General features: G+C 45.4%; 1 protein-coding gene across 1 annotated transcript in view; it reads left to right on the top strand.

Moving 5' to 3' along the window:
• Positions 1 to 6266: 6266 nt before the first annotated feature.
• The window catches only part of LOC139385133 (calcium and integrin-binding family member 2-like), a 45419-nt gene continuing 29392 nt past the window's right edge, over positions 6267 to 22293 (top strand). Inside the window, exons 1-2 of the mRNA XM_071130209.1 lie at positions 6267 to 6317; positions 7030 to 7064. Coding sequence (XP_070986310.1) covers positions 6267 to 6317; positions 7030 to 7064 — 86 coding nt within the window. The remainder of the gene's footprint in view (positions 6318 to 7029; positions 7065 to 22293) is intronic.

Here is a 22293-nt window from a genome sequence, read left to right on the forward strand (position 1 = left end):
TTCCGGGGTGGGAAACGATGACGTAGTCACCTGCGTGAAAAAAACGTACCATAAGCAACGTATCTAATGTCTGTTTATCTTAATACTACAGCGTGAAACAAATCCGTGATGTATTAGTTTATTGAAATGCTTTCATGTTGAACATTACTGTTTTTGATCGACATAATATGTCTACTTTGCAGTGGTGTAAAATATTTAAGTGAAAATACTTTAAGGTAATAGTTTTGGATCGTTTTTTCGGTATCTGTACTTACCTATTTCTATTTTTCCCAGGACAGGAAAATGGTCCAATCCACGCACTTATCAAGAGAATATCCCTGGTCATCCCTACTGCCTCTGATCTGGAGGACTCACTAAACAGAGAACATCCCTGGTCATCCCTACTAGCCTCTGATCTGGAGGACTCACTAAACAGAGAACATCCCTGGTCATCCCTACTAGCCTCTGATCTGGAGGACTCACTAAACAGAGAACATCCCTGGTCCTCCCTACTAGCCTCTGATCTGGAGGACTCACTAAACAGATAACATCCCTGGTCATCCCTACTGTCTCTGATCTGGAGGACTCACTAAACAGAGAACATCCCTGGTCATCCCTACTGCCTCTGATCTGGAGGACTCACTAAACAGAGAACATCCCTGGTCATCCCTGCTGCCTCTGATCTGGAGGACTCACTAAACAGAGAACATCCCTGGTCATCCCTACTGCCTCTGATCTGGAGGACTCACTAAACAGAGAACATCCCTGGTCATCCCTACTGCCTCTGATCTGGAGGACTCACTAAACAGAGAACATCCCTGGTCAGCCCTACTAGCCTCTGATCTGGAGGACTCACTAAACAGAGAACATCCCTGGTCAGCCCTACTAGCCTCTGATCTGGAGGACTCACTAAACAGAGAATATCCCTGGTCAGCCCTACTAGCCTCTGATCTGGAGGACTCACTAAACAGAGAATATCCCTGGTCAGCCCTACTAGCCTCTGATCTGGAGGAGTCACTAAACAGAGAACATCCCTGGTCATCCCTACTGCCTCTGATCTGGAGGACTCACTAAACAGAGAACATCCCTGGTCATCTCTACTGCCTCTGATCTGGAGGACTCACTAAACAGAGAATATCCCTGGTCATCCCTACTGCCTCTGATCTGGAGGACTCACTAAACAGAGAATATCCCTGGTCAGCCCTACTGCCTCTGATCTGGAGGACTCACTAAACAGAGAACATCCCTGGTCATCCCTACTAGCCTCTGATCTGGAGGACTCACTAAACAGAGAACCTCCCTGGTCATCCCTACTAGCCTCTGATCTGGAGGACTCACTAAACAGAGAACATCCCTGGTCATCCATTCTAGCCTCTGATCTGGAGGACTCACTAAACAGAGAACATCCCTGGTCATCCATTCTAGCCTCTGATCTGGAGGACTCACAAAACACAAATGCTTCGTTTGTAAATTATGGTTGGAGTGTTGGAGTGTTGGAGTGTGCCCTTGGCTATCCCCCGGTTTGCTTAATATATATTTTTAAATTATTTATACTTTTACTTTTGATACATAAGTATATTTTAGCCATTACATTTACTTTTAATACTTAAGTATATTTAAAAACAAATACATTTAGACTTTTACTCAAATAGTATTTTACTGGGTGACTTTTACTTGAGTCATTTTCTTTTAAGATATTTTAACTTTTACTAGAAGTATGACGTTTGGTTCCACCACTTCTACTTTGTTGTACAACTCAACTATGTACTTCATAGTTGAGTGTCAAACTCATTCCAGAGGGCCGAGTGTCTGCGGGTTTTCACTCCTCCCTTGTGTTTGATTGATGAATTAATGTCCCTAATTAGTTAGGAACTCCCCTCACCTGGTTGTCTAGGTCTTAATTTAAAGGAACAACTAATGAAACCAGCAGACACTAGGCCCCTCAAACTCAACTCTGGACATGGAAGCCAGATCCACTGCGTTTTTTTTTTAACCCTAATCAGGGACGGATTTAGACCTTAGACACCAGGTGGGTACAATTAATTATCAGGTAGAACAGAAAACCAGCAGGCTCATAGGACAGTGTTTTCCCAACTCAGTCCTGGGATCCCACCTGGATGCATTGACTACACAATCAACGCTTGGTCATTTGAATCAGCTGTGTAGTGCTAAAGCAACAACCAAAACGTGCCCCCGGACTGAGTTTGGGAAACCCTGTAGAGGGGTAAGAGTGGAATACCCCTGCATTAGGTCCTCCATTGAATGAGTTTGACACCACTGATACACCCTCCATCCAATCCTTTCTACAGTACATATGTCCACCACCAGATAGCAGGCTTCCCTTCTCTTTGTTCATCACGCTAGCTTCATCTGTAGAGAAACAAATTCATACTATGGATCTAACCTATTATTATAGGACTACAGATTCATACTATGGGTATAACCTATTATTATAGGACTACAGATTCATACTATGGATATAACCTATTGTTATAGGACTACAGATTCATACTATGGGTATAACCTATTATTATAGGACTACAGATTCATACTATGGGTATAACCTATTGTTATAGGACTACAGATTCAGACCTTTATGGGTATAACCTATTATTAAAGGACTACAGATTCATACTATGGGTATAACCTATTGTTATAGGACTACAGATTCAGACTATGGATATAACCTATTGTTATAGGACTACAGATTCAGACCTTTATGGGTATAACCTATTGTTATAGGACTACAGATTCAGACTATGGATCTAACCTATTACTATAGGACTACAGATTCAGACTATGGATCTAACCTATTGTTATAGGACTACAGATTCAGACTATGGATCTAACCTATTATTATAGGACTACAGATTCAGACTATGGATCTAACCTATTGTTATAGGACTACAGATTCAGACTATGGATCTAACCTATTATTATAGGACTACAGATTCAGACTATGGATCTAACCTATTATTATAGGACTACAGATTCAGACTATGGATCTAACCTATTATTATAGGACTACAGATTCAGACTATGGATCTAACCTATTGTTATAGGACTACAGATTCATACTATGGGTATAACCTATTGTTATAGGACTACAGATTCATACTATGGATATAACCTATTATTATAGGACTACAGATTCAGACTATGGGTATAACCTATTGTTATAGGACTACAGATTCATACTATGGATATAACCTATTGTTATAGGACTACAGATTCAGACTATGGATATAACCTATTGTTATAGGACTACAGATTCAGACCTTTATGGGTATAACCTATTGTTATAGGACTACAGATTCAGACTATGGATATAACCTATTGTTATAGGACTACAGATTCATACTATGGATCTAACCTATTACTATAGGACTACAGATTCAGACTATGGATATAACCTATTATTATAGGACTACAGATTCAGACTATGGATCTAACCTTTTATTAAAGGCCACAGGGTTTTTATCTATGTTTTTTGTAGCCGTCTATTTACCATCACAAACCGATGCACTAAGACCGCACTCGGCCAGCTGCATAGGGCCATAAGAAAACATGAAATTGCTCATCAAGAGGTGACGCTTCTTGAGGCCAGTGATTTTATTGCAGTGGAACTGAAATTATTATTTTTTACCTCATTTCTACCAGTATGTCACACGTGCAACTAGAGTAGACAAAACTCTAGATCACCTTTACTCCACACACAGAGACACATTCGAAGCTCTCCCACGCCCTCCATTTGGCAAATCTGACCGTAACTCTATCCTCCTGATTCCTGTTTACAAGCAAAAACTCAAACAGGAGGCGCTCATTGATGCTAAGCTACAGGACGTCGCTAGCACAGACTGGAATATTTTCCAGGATTCATCTGATGGTATTGAGGTGATGTGAACCTACCTGATGAGCTAAATGTCTTCTATGCTTGCTTTGAGGCAAGCAACACTGAACCATGCATGAGAGTACCAGCTGTTCCGGGGGACTGTGTGATCACAGTCCAGGGGCCATATCATTATCACATGTAAAGTAGCCTACTACTGTAGGGGCCATATTTTTATTACATGTAAAGTAGTCTACTACTGCAGGGGCCCATATAATTGCCACATGTAAAGTAGTCTACTACTGTAGGGGCCCATATAATTGCCACATGTAAAGTAGTCTACTACTATAGGGGCCATATAATTGCCACATGTAAAGTAGTCTACTACTGTAGGGGCCCATATAATTGCCACATGTAAAGTAGTCTACTAATGTAGGGGCCTATATAATTGCCACATGTAAAGTAGTCTACTACTGTAGGGGCCCATATAATTGCCACATGTAAAGTAGTCTACTACTGTAGGGGCCCATGTAATTGCCACATGTAAAGTAGTCTACTACTGTAGGGGCCCATATAATTGCCACATGTAAAGTAGTCTACTACTGTAGGGGCCATATAATTGCCACATGTAAAGTAGTCTACTACTGTAGGGGCCCATATAATTGCCACATGTAAAGTAGTCTACTACTGTAGGGGCCCATTTAATTGCCACATGTAAAGTAGTCTACTACTGTAGGGGCCATATAATTGCCACATGTAAAGTAGTCTACTACTATAGGGGCCATATAATTGCCACATGTAAAGTAGTCTACTACTGTAGGGGCCATATAATTGCCACATGTAAAGTAGTCTACTACTGTAGGGGCCCATATAATTGCCACATGTAAAGTAGTCTACTACTGTAGGGGCCCATTTAATTGCCACATGTAAAGTAGTCTACTACTGTAGGGGCCATATAATTGCCACATGTAAAGTAGTCTACTACTATAGGGGCCATATAATTGCCACATGTAAAGTAGTCTACTACTGTAGGGGCCCATATAATTGCCACATGTAAAGTAGTCTACTACTGTAGGGGCCCATATAATTGCCACATGTAAAGTAGTCTACTACTGTAGGGGCCCATATAATTGCCACATGTAAAGTAGTCTACTACTGTAGGGGCCCATATAATTGCCACATGTAAAGTAGTCTACTACTGTAGGGGCCCATATAATTGCCACATGTAAAGTAGTCTACTACTATAGGGGCCATATAATTGCCACATGTAAAGTAGTCTACTACTATAGGGGCCATATAATGACCACATGTAAAGTAGTCTACAAATGTAGACTTTCGGGGCCATATAATTATCACATGTAACAGGGGCGTGTACCTCCATAAGTGAACTACAGCAATCATGTTATTTGGAACTGTGAGCTTATTGGTCTGTTAGAATTAATTGGTTGTGTGCTGTGATTGGTTGCAGGTATGAGGACACCTATATTCCTATAAAATAGTGTCTCATTTCATGTTCTGTAAATCTGCAGAGAGAAGAGAGAAAGACAGACCGGTAGCCTGCAAGCTGCAGTTCATTCACAGTTCACACATTTTCCATCCAGTCTCTCCGTTAATGTTTTACATGTAAGTATCCTAAGTACATTGGTACAAAGGACTTGTCTATTTATTAACATTTACCAGTCTAGGTCGTCTTTGACATTTGTCCTTACTAGTATTGTGTAATCTTATCTGTGAGTCATTTAAACTTCTATTACATTTTAAAATGACAGATTCCTCTCTGGATATAATCCATATTTCTTCATATTTTTATATTCAAAACTATAGTGGCATCTGTTAGCTCTCTGGACAGTAGCTTCCGTTAGCTCTCTAGACAGTAGCTTCCGTTAGATCTCCATACAGTAGCTTCTGTTAACTCTCTAGACAGTAGCTTCCGTTAGATCTCTATACAGGAGCTTCCGTTAGATTTACTGTATATAACTTCTGTTTTAAAAAGCAGCGTAATGTGGCACCATATACCATAGGAACCCATCACATAGCTGGACAGATCTGACCACCTGGCTGCCTAAATGACGCCGCCTGCTGGCTTGCCTTGGTCTGCGACGGTAGGCTACTGTATCGGCTGCAACATCCTGAAACAGTCCAGTGATGAGACAACGTTCATCAAGGGCAGAGTCAGTGGTACCCTACCTACCCTCACCACGCTGCCGCTCCAAGGATGCAGGGAAAGGAATATATTTGGTCTTTTTCGTCACACCTCTTTACAAAATCACCTGTTCTTTGAGATTTTGCATTTCTAATCAACGCGTTTTTGTTCGTTAAATCCACGTTGGGTTTTTATGAATGAAATCTTTCACAAGATAATGCGATGATGTCGTCTTTAAATGACTGAAACAGAAATAAGCACGTCACGAACGTCCAATGTAATGTATCTGTGTGATGGGGAAAATACTCAACCAGGATGGGTAATAAGCAAACGATATTTACTGATGAACAGTTCGAGGCATATCAGGTAAAATGTGTTCAAATGTTTTTTTTCTTCATCTCATTTAGGCTACTTAATTTCCATATTGTCATATCAAATACATGTAACATTCAACATTATTTTTTGTGTGTGGATTAAGTAGTTTAGATAGGCCAATTTATGTTTATTAATCCATATTTTTAATCGAAAACCTCAGGAAATTAATCCGGCATGATGAATTGCAAATGACAATAATGAAAATAAGTTTATTTTCACGCAAATGTATCTTTCTCTTACACACGGATCATTTTCCGTGCGCTATAGTTGTTTATTGTTGGGTGGTTGAGAGAAGTCCCAGGTAGGTGGACTACTGGCTATATACTGTAAAATTTCATCCCAAACGGCACCCTATTCCCTATTACCAGAACCCTCATCAAAAGTAGTGCGCTGTATATGAAATAGGGTGTCAATTTGCCAGCGCACGCTAAATTATCGCTGAGGTGTACAGGTTTGGTTACCACCAAACAAAGGAATAAATGAGCTCGTTTCATAATAACGCCACGTAAAAGCTTTGATTTGTGGTAAACCCCATTGAGCATGGAGTACCTCATCTAAACACTCCCAGGGTTTAGTGCCCAATGGTTGGCATCAAATGAGAGCTGCTGCCACACCGCCCAATCATTTAAACCTACTATCTTTGTTCTGCTAGTCTAGTCTGTTCATTCAAACGGGATTTTAACGTTCCTTTGTCTCTTTCCAGGACTGCACATTCTTCACGCGCAAAGAAATCCTACAGTAAGTTTATTTTCTACAGTACACGTGCTTTACCATCCGTATGTTAACACAGTGGATCGGAGACAGTTAATTGCACTTCCCTTTATTAACACGTGACGAATATGGACTGAGGCTGCAATGGCTACTTAACCCAGTGAGCACAATACTGTTGAAAAATACGTACTGTCTCGTGCTCATAGGGATTATTGTCACACAGCACAGGAGGTTGGTGGCACCTTGATTTGGGGAGAACGGGCTCGTGGTAATAACTGGAGCGGAATCAGTGGAATGATATCAAACACATGGTTTCCATGGTTTCCAGGTCATTGACGCCGTTCCATTCGCTTCATTCCGGCCCATATTATAAGCAGGTTTTCCCCTCAGCAGTCTCTGTGTAACTAGTCCAGTACAGAATTTAGAATTCACAAACTAAGAATGGGTTAAAGCACTTCCTCCATTGGAAACCAAGCCCAGCCAGCAGCTGCAATCTTCATGAGTTTAACCAAGCCCAGCCAGCAGCTGCAATCTTCATTAGATTAACCAAGCCCAGCCAGCAGCTGCAATCTTCATTAGATTAACCAAGCCCAGCCAGCAGCTGCAATCTTCATTAGATTAACCAAGCCCAGCCAGCAGCTGCAATCTTCATGAGTTTAACCAAGCCCAGCCAGCAGCTGCAATCTTCATTAGATTAACCAAGCCCAGCCAGCAGCTGCAATCTTCATTAGATTAACCAAGCCCAGCCAGCAGCTGCAATCTTCATTAGATTAACCAAGCCCAGCCAGCAGCTGCAATCTTCATGAGTTTAACCAAGCCCAGCCAGCAGCTGCAATCTTCATGAGTTTAACCAAGCCCAGCCAGCAGCTGCAACTTCATGAAATTAAGGTTAACATCTCACCTTTCTGGTAAAAATATAGCTGTTTTTAAGCTAATTTCCTGAAATTCTACACATTTAGCCTTGGCTTTATGCCATGTGTCTGAAACCTGTGTCACATGAAGCAATTTGGACGCAATTTCTGTTGGCCGATGCAAGTTACAAAAGACGTCATCAACTTTTCTGAAACACAAACCTGTCGTACATCACATCATGTTTTCATAAATGATTTGTTTATCCAAATGTTTAGTAATTGTAACCACATCAATATAGACAGCTCGTTGTCTATTTGCCAACCATGTTTTTGATGTATTTGATACCATTGATGATGAGCTGAGTTTAGCTAGTTTAGCTAGTTTAGCTAGCTAGCTAGTGCTGTTCATGTTAAACCATTCACTGTTGAAGTCGGACGTTTACATACACTTAGGTTGGAGTCATTAACTCGTTTTTCAACCACTCCACAAATATCTTGTTAACAAACTGTAGTTTTGGCAAGTCGGTTAGGACATCTACTTCGTGCATGACACAAGTAATTTTTTTCAACAATTGTTTACAGACAGATTATTTCACTTATAATTCACTGTATCACAATTCCAGTGGGTCAGAAGTTTACATACACTAAGTTGACTGTGGCTTTAAACAGCTTGGAAAATTCCAGAAAATGATGTCATGGCTTTAGAAGCTTGTGATAGGCTAATTGACATCATTTGAGTCAATTGGAGGTGTACCTGTGGATGTATTTCAAGGCCTACCTTCAAACTCAGTGCCTCTTTGCTTGACGTCATGGGAAAATCAAAAGAAATCAGCCAAGACCTCAGAAAAAAAATTGTAGATCTCCACAAGTCAGGTTCATTCTTGGTAGCAATTTCCAAATGCCTGAAGGTACCACGTTCATCTGTACAAACAATAGTACGCAAGTATAAACACCATGGGACCACGCAGCCATCATACCGCTCAGGAAGGAGACGCGTTCTGTCTCCTAGAGATGAACGTACTTTGGTGCGAAAAGTGCAAATCAATCCCAGAACAACAGCAAAGGATCTTATGAAGATAATGGAGGAAGCAGGTACAAAAGTATCTATATCCACAGTAAAACAAGTCCTATATCGACATAACCTGGAAGGCCGCTCAGCAAGGAAGAAGCCACTGCTCCAAAACCGCCATAAAAAAGCCAGACTTCGGTTTGCAACTGCACATGGGGACAAAGATCGTACTTTTTGGAGAAATGTCCTCTGGTCTGATGAAACCAATAGGGAACTGATTGGTCATAATGACCATCGTCATGTTTGGAGGAAAAAGGGGGAGGCTTGCAAGCCGAAGAACACCATCCCAACCGTGAAGCACTTGGGAGGTAGCGTCATGTTGTGGGGGTGCTTTGCTGCAGGAGGGACTGGTGAACTTCACAAAATAGATGGCATCATGAGGGAGGAAAATTATGTGGATATATTGAAGCAACATCTCAAGACATCAGTCAGGAAGTTAAAGCTTGGTCTCAAATGTGTCTTCCAAATGGACAATGACCCCAAGCATACTTCCAAAGTTGTGTCAAAATGGCTTAAGGCCAACAAAGTCAAGGTATTGTAGTGGCCATCACAAAGACCTGACCTCAACCCTATAGAAAATTTGTGGGCAGATCTGAAAAAGCGTGTGCGAGCAAGGAGGCCTACAAACCTGACTCAGTTACACCAGCTCTGTCAGGAGGAATGGGCCAAAATTCACCCAAATTATTGTGGGAAGCTTGTGGAAGGCTACCCGAAACGCTTGACATAACAATTTAAAGGCAGTGCTACCAAATACTAATTGAGTGTATGTAATATTCTGATCCACTGGGAATGTGATGAAAGAAATAAAAGCTGAAATAAATCATTCTCTCTGGGCGTGAGTCGGGGTGGGCAGTCTATGTTTGTTTTTCTATGTTGATTTTTGAGTTTGGCCTGGTATGGTTGTCAAATCAGAGGCAGGTGTCGTTAGTTGTCTCTGATTGAGAATCATACTTAGGTAGCCTTTTCCCACCTGTGTTTTGTGGGTGTTTATTTATTTTTCCATTTCAGTGTTTGCACCATTCGGGACGGTTTCTGTTTTCATTTTGATTCTCTTGTTATTTTGTATTTTGTATTAATTAAAATAAATAATTAAATCATTATGGATACATATCACGCTGCATTTTGATCCGATCCTTGCTACTCCTCGTCAGAAGAAGAGGACAAGAATCGTTACGGAGATAGAAGCTGTTGTTCAGTCTCTCGGTCCCAGTTTTGATGCACCGAGGATTTTTTAAAATTTATTTAATCTATTTTAGAATAAGGCTGTAAAGTAATTTTTTTTGGGGGGGGAAAAGGTCAAGGGGTCTGACTACTTTTCAAATGCAGCGTATATCATATTTTTTGTAGTAAATAATTTCAGCGGGCACTACCCGTTCTTCTCTTCTCTGCCACCTACATTTGGGCTTTCAGCTAACTCCTAGTCCCCAGTCCACACTGCCTTGCCTGTGGGCTTTCAGCTAACTCCTAGTCTCCAGTCCACACTGCCTTGTCTGTGGGCTTTCAGCTAACTCCTAGTCCCCAGTCCACACTGCCTTGCCTATGGGCTTTCAGCTAACTCCTAGTCTCCAGTCCACACTGCCTTGTCTGTGGGCTTTCAGCTAACTCCTAGTCTCCAGTCCACACTGCCTTGTCTGTGGGCTTTCAGCTAACTCCTAGTCTCCAGTCCACACTGCCTTGTCTGTGGGCTTTCAGCTAACTCCTAGTCTCCAGTCCACACTGCCTTGTCTGTGGGCATTCAGCTAACTCCTAGTCTCCAGTCCACACTGCCTTGTCTGTGGGCTTTCAGCTAACTCCTAGTCTCCAGTCCACACTGCCTTGTCTGTGGGCTTTCAGCTAACTCCTAGTCTCCAGTCCACACTGCCTTGTCTGTGGGCTTTCAGCTAACTCCTAGTCTCCAGTCCACACTGCCTTGTCTGTGGGCTTTCAGCTAACTCCTAGTCTCCAGTCCACACTGCCTTGCCTGTGGGCTTTCAGCTAACTCCTAGTCTCCAGTCCACACTGCCTTGTCTGTGGGCTTTCAGCTAACTCCTAGTCTCCAGTCCACACTGCCTTGTCTGTGGGCTTTCAGCTAACTCCTAGTCTCCAGTCCACACTGCCTTGTCTGTGGGCTTTCAGCTAACTCCTAGTCTCCAGTCCACACTGCCTTGCCTGTGGGCTTTCAGCTAACTCCTAGTCTCCAGTCCACACGGCCTTACCTGTGGGCTTTCAGCTAACTCCTAGTCCCCAGTCCACACTGCCTTGTCTGTGGGCTTTCAGCTAACTCCTAGTCCCCAGTCCACACTGCCTTGTCTGTGGGCTTTCAGCTAACTCCTAGTCTCCAGTCCACACGGCCTTACCTGTGGGCTTTCAGCTAACTCCTAGTCCCCAGTCCACACTGCCTTGTCTGTGGGCTTTCAGCTAACTCCTAGTCTCCAGTCCACACTGCCTTGTCTGTGGGCTTTCAGCTAACTCCTAGTCTCCAGTCCACACTGCCTTGTCTGTGGGCTTTCAGCTAACTCCTAGTCTCCAGTCCACACTGCCTTGTCTGTGGGCTTTCAGCTAACTCCTAGTCTCCAGTCCACACTGCCTTGTCTGTGGGCTTTCAGCTAACTCCTAGTCCCCAGTCCACACTGCCTTGTCTGTGGGCTTTCAGCTAACTCCTAGTCTCCAGTCCACACTGCCTTGTCTGTGGGCTTTCAGCTAACTCCTAGTCCCCAGTCCACACTGCCTTGTCTGTGGGCTTTCAGCTAACTCCTAGTCTCCAGTCCACACTGCCTTGTCTGTGGGCTTTCAGCTAACTCCTAGTCTCCAGTCCACACTGCCTTGTCTGTGGGCTTTCAGCTAACTCCTAGTCTCCAGTCCACACTGCCTTGTCTGTGGGCATTCAGCTAACTCCTAGTCTCCAGTCCACACTGCCTTGTCTGTGGGCTTTCAGCTAACTCCTAGTCTCCAGTCCACACTGCCTTGCCTGTGGGCTTTCAGCTAGCTCCTAGTCTCCAGTCCACACTGCCTTGTCTGTGGGCTTTCAGCTAACTCCTAGTCTCCAGTCCACACTGCCTTGCCTGTGGGCTTTCAGCTAACTCCTAGTCTCCAGTCCACACTGCCTTATCTGTGGGCTTTCAGCTAACTCCTAGTCTCCAGTCCACACTGCCTTGCCTGTGGGCTTTCAGCTAACTCCTAGTCTCCAGTCCACACTGCCTTGTCTGTGGGCTTTCAGCTAACTCCTAGTCTCCAGTCCACACTGCCTTGTCTGTGGGCTTTCAGCTAACTCCTAGTCTCCAGTCCACACTGCCTTGCCTGTGGGCATTCAGCTAACTCCTAGTCTCCAGTCCACACTGCGTTGCCTGTAACTTGGAGCGTCTCCAAAGACAGTTCATCTCTGTCTCTCTCTCTGTCTCCCTCCCTCCCTCTCTCCCGCTCTGTCTCCCTCTCTCCCGCCCTCTCCCCCACCCTCTCTCCCTCCCTCTCTGTCTCCCGCCCACCCTCTCTCCCTCCCTCTCTCCCTCCCTCCCGCCCACCCTCTCTCCCTCCCTCACGCCCACCCTCTCTCCCTCCCTCCCGCCCACCCTCTCTCCCGCTCTGTCTCCCTCCCTCCCTCTCTCCCGCTCTGTCTCCCTCTCCCCCGCCCTCTCCCCCACCCTCTCTCCCTCCCTCTCTGTCTCCCACCCACCCTCTCTCCCTCCCTCCCTCCCTCTCCCTTGTTCTCTCTTTTTTGCTGGCCTCAGTATTCTAAAGCAATGAAATTCCTGAAGGGTTGCTAGTGCCCTTCCAGAATGACTTATGGTAGGAAATCGCTCCCCGCTTACAATTAAAAACCTGTAGGAGCTTGTTTTTTTTTTGTGTGTTTGTTTTTTTTTAAAACCAATGGCCATTTGTTTTCTTGAAATATACTGTAGGTCAGGGCCTCTTCAATAATCATCTGAAGTTGCAAAGCTGCATCGGCAACATTAAAATGACGTATTGGATGTAGATTCCTATTAACACACACTTATTGTCTTTTGATGCGTTGTAGATGACCAATGTGTAGTGTAGTGCAGGCCGTTTGCTGATAGCTGCAGACTCTTTCGCTATACTCCTCCGTACTCTCTCCTTGTTATTCAGACTGATACATCTGTCTATAATATTCTGTACTCTCTCCTTGTTAATCAGACTGATACATCTGTCTATAATACTCTCTCCTTGTTATTCAGACTGATACATCTGTCTATAATACTCTCTCCTTGTTAATCAGACTGATACATGTGTCTATAATATTATGTACTCTCTCCTTGTTATTCAGACTGATACATCTGTCTATAATACTCTCTCCTTGTTAATCAGACTGATACATGTGTCTATAATATTCTGTACTCTCTCCTTGTTATTCAGACTGATACATCTGTCTATAATATTCTCTCCTTGTTATTCAGACTGGTACGTCTGTCTATAATATTCTGTACTCTCTCCTTGTTATTCAGACTGATACATCTGTCTATAATATTCTGTACTCTCTCCTTGTTAATCAGACTGATACATCTGTCTATAATACTCTCTCCTTGTTATTCAGACTGGTACATCTGTCTATAATACTCTCTCCTTGTTAATCAGACTGATACATGTGTCTATAATATTCTGTACTCTCTCCTTGTTATTCAGACTGATACATCTGTCTATAATATTCTCTCCTTGTTATTCAGACTGGTACGTCTGTCTATAATATTCTGTACTCTCTCCTTGTTATTCAGACTGATACATCTGTCTATAATATTCTGTACTCTCTCCTTGTTAATCAGACTGGTACATCTGTCTATAATATTCTGTACTCTCTCCTTGTTATTCAGACTGGTACATCTGTCTATAATACTCTGTACTCCTTGTTAATCAGACTGATACATCTGTCTATAATATTCTGTACTCTCTCCTTGTTAATCAGACTGATACATCTGTCTATAATACTCTCTCCTTGTTAATCAGACTGATACATCTGTCTATAATACTCTGTACTCCTTGTTAATCAGACTGATACATCTGTCTATAATACTCTGTACTCCTTGTTAATCAGACTGATACATCTGTCTATAATACTCTGTACTCCTTGTTAATCAGACTGATACATCTGTCTATAATATTCTGTACTCTCTCCTTGTTATTCAGACTGATACATCTGTCTATAATACTCTCTCCTTGTTATTCAGACTGATACATCTGTCTATAATATTCTGTACTCTCTCCTTGTTATTCAGACTGGTACATCTGTCTATAATATTCTGTACTCTCTCCTTGTTAATCAGACTGGTACATCTGTCTATAATATTCTGTACTCTCTCCTTGTTAATCAGACTGATATATCTGTCTATAATATTCTGTACTATCTCCTTGTTAATCAGACTGGTACATCTGTCTATAATACTCTGTACTCTCTCCTTGTTAATCAGACTGATACATCTGTCTATAATACTCTGTACTCCTTGTTAATCAGACTGATACATCTGTCTATAATACTCTGTACTCCTTGTTAATCAGACTGATACATCTGTCTATACTACTCTCTCCTTGTTAATCAGACTGGTACATCTGTCTATAATACTCTGTACTCTCTCCTTGTTAATCAGACTGGTACATCTGTCTATAATACTCTGTACTCTCTCCTTGTTAATCAGACTGATACATCTGTCTATAATACTCTGTACTCCTTGTTAATCAGACTGATACATCTGTCTATAATACTCTGTACTCCTTGTTAATCAGACTGATACATCTGTCTATACTACTCTCTCCTTGTTAATCAGACTGGTACATCTGTCTATAATACTCTGTACTCTCTCCTTGTTAATCAGACTGGTACATCTGTCTATAATATTCTGTACTCTCTCCTTGTTAATCAGACTGGTACATCTGTCTATAATATTCTGTACTCTCCTTGTTAATCAGACTGATACATCTGTCTATAATACTCTGTACTCCTTGTTAATCAGACTGATACATCTGTCTATAAACTCTCTCCTTGTTATTCAGACTGATACATCTGTCTATAATACTCTCTCCTTGTTAATCAGACTGGTACATCTGTCTATAATATTCTGTACTCTCCTTGTTAATCAGACTGATACATCTGTCTATAATACTCTCTCCTTGTTAATCAGACTGGTACATCTGTCTATAATATTCTGTACTCTCCTTGTTAATCAGACTGATACATCTGTCTATAATACTCTCTCCTTGTTAATCAGACTGGTACATCTGTCTATAATATTCTGTACTCTCCTTGTTAATCAGACTGATACATCTGTCTATAATACTCTCTCCTTGTTATTCAGACTGATACATCTGTCTATAATACTCTCTCCTTGTTATTCAGACTGATACATCTGTCTATAATATTCTGTTCTCTCTCCTTGTTATTCAGACTGATACATCTGTCTATAGTACTCTGTACTCTCATTCATCCTTTCAAGTTCATGAAGTGAGCATGACGTTCCTATCCAATAGTCAGTTGATTCTTTTAACCAGGCATCCCATAATAAGGATGGTTTACTCTCAACAACACCCTCCTCCTTCCACTGATTCTGATTTCTGGCTCTGATAACACACCTCTCGGTTCTGCTATGGTGGACCCTTCCAGAATTTATGGAGTGGACTTTTTTGATTCTTGGTGCTTAAGGTGTGGAGTAATCTCAACATTTTTTTTGTCGACTCCACACCTCTCGGTTCTGCTTCTCGCCTCATAGTGCTTTAAGTAACTGAATTTGAATGTGTGTTCCAACTAAGGTATCAAGTAAACAGTAGAGATGACCTATCCGTGAGTCAATTCAATTGCCTCCATGTGTCCCATAATAGTTAATCTAATTTAAAACAACCTCCTCCTTGATTCCACTTTCTCCATGATCTGATTTCCCGGTGTGATAACAGTTGGTGCACCTCGGTTCCTCTGGACGTTGTTGTTCTTTAAACTGAGAGCCACTTCCTGTCTTTTATACCAGGACAGGATGTACCTCACCTCAACATCCTGTCTGTTATACCAGGACAGGATGTACCTCACCTCAACATCCTGTCTGTTATACCAGGACAGGATGTACCTCACCTCAACATCCTGTCTGTTATACCAGGACAGGATGTACCTCACCTTAACATCCTGTCTGTTATACCAGGACAGGATGTACCTCATCTCAACATCCTGTCTGTTATACCAGGACAGGATGTACCTCACCTCAACATCCTGTCTGTTATACCAGGACAGGATGTACCTCACCTCAACCCTGTCTGTTATACCAGGACAGGATGTACCTCACCTCAACATCCTGTATTTTATACCAGGACAGGATGTACCTCACCTCAACATCATATCTGTTATACCAGGACAGGATGTACCTCACCTCAACATCCTGTCTGTTATACCAGGACAGGATGTACCTCACCTCAACATCCTGTCTGTTATACCAGGACAGGATGTACCTCACCTTAACTTCCTTTCTGTTATACCAGGACAGGATGTACCTCACCTCAACATCCTGTCTGTTATACCAGGACAGGATGTACCTCACCTCAACATCCTGTCTGTTATACCAGGACAGGATGTACCTCACCTCAACATAGTTCATTCAGACCAGAGGTTCTACTGAGCCTGGTTTTCAGAGGTATGACGCACACACTGTCTCCAAGATGGATGGCTGCAATCGCCAGCGATGTGCCACAAATGACCCAATAAAACGGCAGCACACCAAGCTGTAGTGTGAATCATGAGGAGAGGAGGGGCACCTGGCCGCCCGGCTGCTAAGCAATATATGGATGGGATTTACTAAGTCATTAGTAGTGGGGCTAGCTCTCTCTCGCTCTCTCCCTCCTCTCTCTCACTGTCTCTCTCTCTCTCTCCCCCTCCTCTCTCTCTCTCTGTCTCTCTCCCTCTCTCTATCTGTTTCTCACTGTCTCTCTCTCTCTTCTCTCTCTCTCTCCTCTCTCTCTCTCTCCTCTCTCTGTCTCTCTTCTCTCTCTCTCTCCTCTCTCTCCTCTCTCTCTCCTCTCTCCTCTCTCCTCTCTCTGTCTCTCTTCTCTCTCTCTCTCCTCTCTCGCCTCTCTCTCGCCTCTCTCTCTCTCTCTTCTCTCTCTCTCCTCTCTCTCTCTCCTCTCTCTCTCTCTCTCCTCTCTCTGTCTCTTCTCTCTCTCTCCTCTCTCTCCTCTCTCTTCTCTCTCTCTCTCTCTCCTCTCTCTCCTCTCTCTCTCTCCTCTCTCTCTCTTCTCTCTCTCTGCAGGCTGGCTGTGTGGGGTAATGGTGTTAGAGCTATAAAGGGAGGTTTTATTTGTGAGCTGATGGATTTGTTATAAGGATCCGTTTCAGTAATGTTGGTAATCAAAGGCACAAAGTCATGATGAGATGACATAGTAGGGTGACAGTGGAGGAGGAGTTCCAGACTCCAGGCCCGGCGCCACAACCAATCAGTTGGACAGGGCATTTCATTTCCATGGGGAGGAGGAGTTCCAGACTCCAGGCCCGGCGCCACAACCAATCAGTTGGACAGGGCATTTCATTTCCATGGGGAGGAGGAGTTCCAGACTCCAGGCCCGGCGCCACAACCAATCAGTTGGACGGGGCATTTCATTTCCATGGGGAGGAGGAGTTCCAGACTCCAGGCCCGGCGCCACAACCAATCAGTTGGACGGGGCATTTCATTTCCATGGGGAGGAGGAGTTCCAGACTCCAGGGCCGGCGCCACAACCAATCAGTTGGACGGGGCATTTCATTTCCATGGGGAGGAGGAGTTCCAGACTCCAGGGCCGGCGCCACAACCAATCAGTTGGACGGGGCATTTCATTTCCATGGGGAGGAGGAGTTCCAGACTCCAGGGCCGGCGCCACAACCAATCAGTTGGACGGGGCATTTCATTTCCATGGGGAGGAGGAGTTCCAGACTCCAGGGCCGGCGCCACAACCAATCAGTTGGACGGGGCATTTCATTTCCATGGGGAGGAGGAGTTCCAGACTCCAGGGCCGGCGCCACAACCAATCAGTTGGACGGGGCATTTCATTTCCATGGGGAGGAGGAGTTCCAGACTCCAGGGCCGGCGCCACAACCAATCAGTTGGACGGGGCATTTCATTTCCATGGGGAGGAGGAGTTCCAGACTCCAGGGCCGGCGCCACAACCAATCAGTTGGACGGGGCATTTCATTTCCATGGGGAGGAGGAGTTCCAGACTCCAGGGCCGGCGCCACAACCAATCAGTTGGACGGGGCATTTCATTTCCATGGGGAGGAGGAGTTCCAGACTCCAGGGCCGGCGCCACAACCAATCAGTTGGACGGGGCATTTCATTTCCATGGGGAGGAGGAGTTCCAGACTCCAGGGCCGGCGCCACAACCAATCAGTTGGACGGGGCATTTCATTTCCATGGGGAGGAGGAGTTCCAGACTCCAGGGCCGGCGCCACAACCAATCAGTTGGACGGGGCATTTCATTTCCATGGGGAGGGGGGGTTCACGTGACCTCCTATGGGCGTGCAACATTTTCTATGGGTTTTATATTAACTGACATGTCATTTTACTCTAAAAATCTATTATTCCCTTTTAATGTTGAATGAACACAACCAGTCATGATGTTTTGATCTGATTTGTCAGACAAATCACTTAAAACATTTTTTTAAAGTGCGTTACAAGGGAAGGCAGGTGATAAGTGAGTCCAGGTGAGTCCAATAACGCTGAAGCGAGTGACGAGGGAAGGCAGGTGTGCGTGATGGATGGCAGGTGTGTGTGATGGATGGCAGGTGTGCGTGATGGATTTGCAGGAGTGCATGATGGATATCCAGGTGTGTGTGATGGATGGCAGGTGTGCGTGATGGATATCCAGGAGTGCGTGATGGATATCCTGGTGTGTGTGATGGACGGCAGGAGTGCGTGATGGATGGCAGGTGTGCGTGATGGATATCCAGGAGTGCGGGATGGATGGCAGGAGTGCGTGATGGATGGCAGGTGTGCGTGATGGACGGCAGGAGTGCGTGATGGATGGCAGGTGTGCGTGATGGATGGCAGGAGTGCGTGATGGACGGCAGGAGTGCGTGATGGATGGCAGGTGTGCGTGATGGATGGCAGGAGTGCGTGATGGACGGCAGGAGTGCGTGATGGATGGCAGGTGTGCGTGATGGATGGCAGGAGTGCGTGATGGATATCCAGGTGTGCGTGATGAATGGCAAGAGTGCGTGATGGATGGCAGGAGTGCGTGATGTATGGCAGGTGTGCGTGATGGATGGCAGGTGTGCGTGATGGATGGCAGGAGTGCGTGATGGATGGCAGGAGTGCGTGATGGATGGCAGGAGTGCGTGATGCAGGGCAACCTGGCACCCTCAAGCGCCAGGGGGAGGAAAGAGCGGGAGCAGATGAGCTGAGGGATATAATTATGTGGTGAGAAGAGAGGGAGGGAGAGAGGTAGGGTGGAGCGAGGAAGGGGAGGAGGGAGGCAGGGGGGAGGGAAGAGAAGGGAGCAGACGTGACACGCTGTGCACCCGCCAACCTTCCTTCAATTCGCAGGTGGCTGAAACTTTCTCACCAGGAGAAAGCATCCGAGCGAGCGAAACAGCGCCCCCTCTGCCTTACTATGATGCTGTCTGGCCAAAAAGAGTATGACATGCCAGACAGCATTATATTCTGAGAACATGGTCTACACATACTGAGACAGAGAGATGCTGTTTCACTGTCCAGACAGCATCAGATACATGGTCTACACATACTGAGACAGAGAGATGCTGTTTCACTGTCCAGACAGCATCAAGAAACATGGTCTACACATACTGAGACCGAGAGGTGCTGTTTCACTGTCCAGACAGCATCAGATGCATGGTCTACACATACTGAGACAGAGAGATGCTTTTTCACTGTCCAGACAGCATCAGAAACATGGTCTACATGTAGAGAGACAGAGGGGGCGCTGTTTCACTGTCCAGACAGCATCAGATACATGGTCTACACATACTGAGACAGAAAGGTGCTGTTTCACTGTCCAGACAGCATCAGATACATGGTCTACCCATAGAGAGACAGAGAGGATGCTGTTTCACTGTCCAGACAGCATCAGAAACATGGTCTACACATACTGAGACAGAGGGGGCGCTGTTTCACTGTCTAGACAGCATCAGAAACATGGTCTCCACATACTGAGACAGAGAGGTGCTGTTTCACTGTCCAGACAGCATCAGATATATGGTCAACACATGCTGAGACAGAGAGATGCTGTTTCACTGTCCAGACAGCATCAGAAACATGGTCTACACATACTGAGACAGAGAGATGCTGTTTCACTGTCCAGACAGCATCAGAAACATGGTCTCCACATACTGAGACAGAGAGGTGCTGTTTCACTGTCCAGACAGCATCAGATACATGGTCTACACATACTGAGACAGAGAGGATGCTGTTTCACTGTCCAGACAGCATCAGATACATGGTCTACACATACTGAGACAGAGAGGTGCTGTTTCTCTGTCCAGACAGCATCAGATACATGGTCTACACATACTGAGACAGAAAGGTGCTGTTTCACTGTCCAGACAGCATCAGATACATGGTCTACACATTCTGAGACAGAGAGGTGCTGTTTCACTGTCCAGACAGCATCAGATACATGGTCTACACACGCTGAGACAGAGAGGTGCTGTTTCACTGTCCAGACAGCATCAGATACATGGTCTACACATACTGAGACAGAGAGGTGCTGTTTCACTGTCCAGACAGCATCAGATACATGGTCTACACATACTGAGACAGAGAGGATGCTGTTTCACTGTCCAGACAGCATCAGATACATGGTCTACACATACTGAGACAGAGAAATGCTGTTTCACTGTCCAGACAGCATCAGATACATGGTCTACACATACTGAGACAGAGAGGTGCTGTTTCACTGTCCAGACAGCATCAGATACATGGTCTACACATACTGAGACGGAGAGATGCTGTTTCGGTAACTCGGATGATTTATCTGTGATTGATGCGTCTTTCTGTCGGTGCTCTTCTGTCCAAAAAAAGTATTAATATTTAAATATTTTATTTGGACGGGCCAGGAGGTACGGTAGGGCGGGCCAGGAGGTACGGTAGGACGGGCCAGGAGGTACGTTAGGACGGGCCAGGAGGTACGGTAGGGCGGGCCAGGAGGTACGGTAGGACGGGCCAGGAGGTACGGTAGGACGGGCCAGGAGGTACGGTAGGACGGGCCAGGATGTACGGTAGGACGGGCCAGGAGGTACGGTAGGACGGGCCAGGAGGTACGTTAGGACGGGCCAGGAGGTACGGTAGGGCGGGCCAGGAGGTACGGTAGGACGGGCCAGGAGGTACGGTAGGACGGGCCAGGAGGTACGGTAGGACGGGCCAGGAGGTACGGTAGGGCGGGCCAGGAGGTACGTTAGGACGGGCCAGGAGGTACGGTAGGACGGGCCAGGAGGTACGGTAGGACGGGCCAGGATGTACGGTAGGACGGGCCAGGAGGTACGGTAGGACGGGCCAGGAGAAACGTTAGGACGGGTCAGGAGGTACGGTAGGACGGGCCAGGAGGTACGGTAGGACGGGCCAGGAGGTACGGTAGGACGGGCCAGGAGGTACGTTAGGACGGGCCAGGAGGTACGGTAGGACGGGCCAGGAGGTACGGTAGGACGGGCCAGGAGGTACGTTAGGACGGGCCAGGAGGTACGTTAGGACGGGCCAGGAGGTACGGTAGGACGGGCCAGGAGGTACGGTAGGACGGGCCAGGAGGCACGGTAGGACGGGCCAGGAGGCACGGTAGGACGGGCCAGGAGGCACGGTAGGACGGGCCAGGAGGCACGGTAGAACGGGCCAGGAGGTACGGTAGGACGGGCCAGGAGGTACGGTAGGACGGGCCAGGAAGTACGGTAGGACGGGCCAGGAGGTACGGTAGGACGGGCCAGGAGGTACGTTAGGACGGGCCAGGAGGTACGGTAGGACGGGCCAGGAGGTACGGTAGGACGGGCCAGGAGGTACGGTAGGACGGGCCAGGCCCCATAAGGCCCGCCGGACAAACTGTCGACCCTGGTGTCTGTGTGTGTGTGTGTGTGTGTGTGTGTGTGTGTGTGTGTGTCTGTCTGTCTGTGTGTGTGTGTGTGTGTCTGTCTGTGTGTGCGTGTGTGTGTGTGTGTGTGTGTCTGTCTGTGTGTGTGTGTGTATGTGCGTGTGCGTGTGCTTTTCTCTCGCTGTGTCCTTCCTTGCCTTTAAAACGTTGTCAGTGGATACTGTTCTCAGACAGATCATCAGGTCATTCATCACTGGAGAGTTAGTCATTATTAACCGTTATTTATTTCACTGTGTGACCTCATGTTATTACAAGATAGCCAGCATCAATAATGGAACATTTTTCCCAAGAGCGCTTTCTGCCGTTGGGAGCAGACAAC

Source organism: Oncorhynchus clarkii, chromosome 26 (genome assembly GCF_045791955.1).
Source record: "Oncorhynchus clarkii lewisi isolate Uvic-CL-2024 chromosome 26, UVic_Ocla_1.0, whole genome shotgun sequence".
Taxonomy (NCBI): domain Eukaryota; kingdom Metazoa; phylum Chordata; class Actinopteri; order Salmoniformes; family Salmonidae; genus Oncorhynchus; species Oncorhynchus clarkii.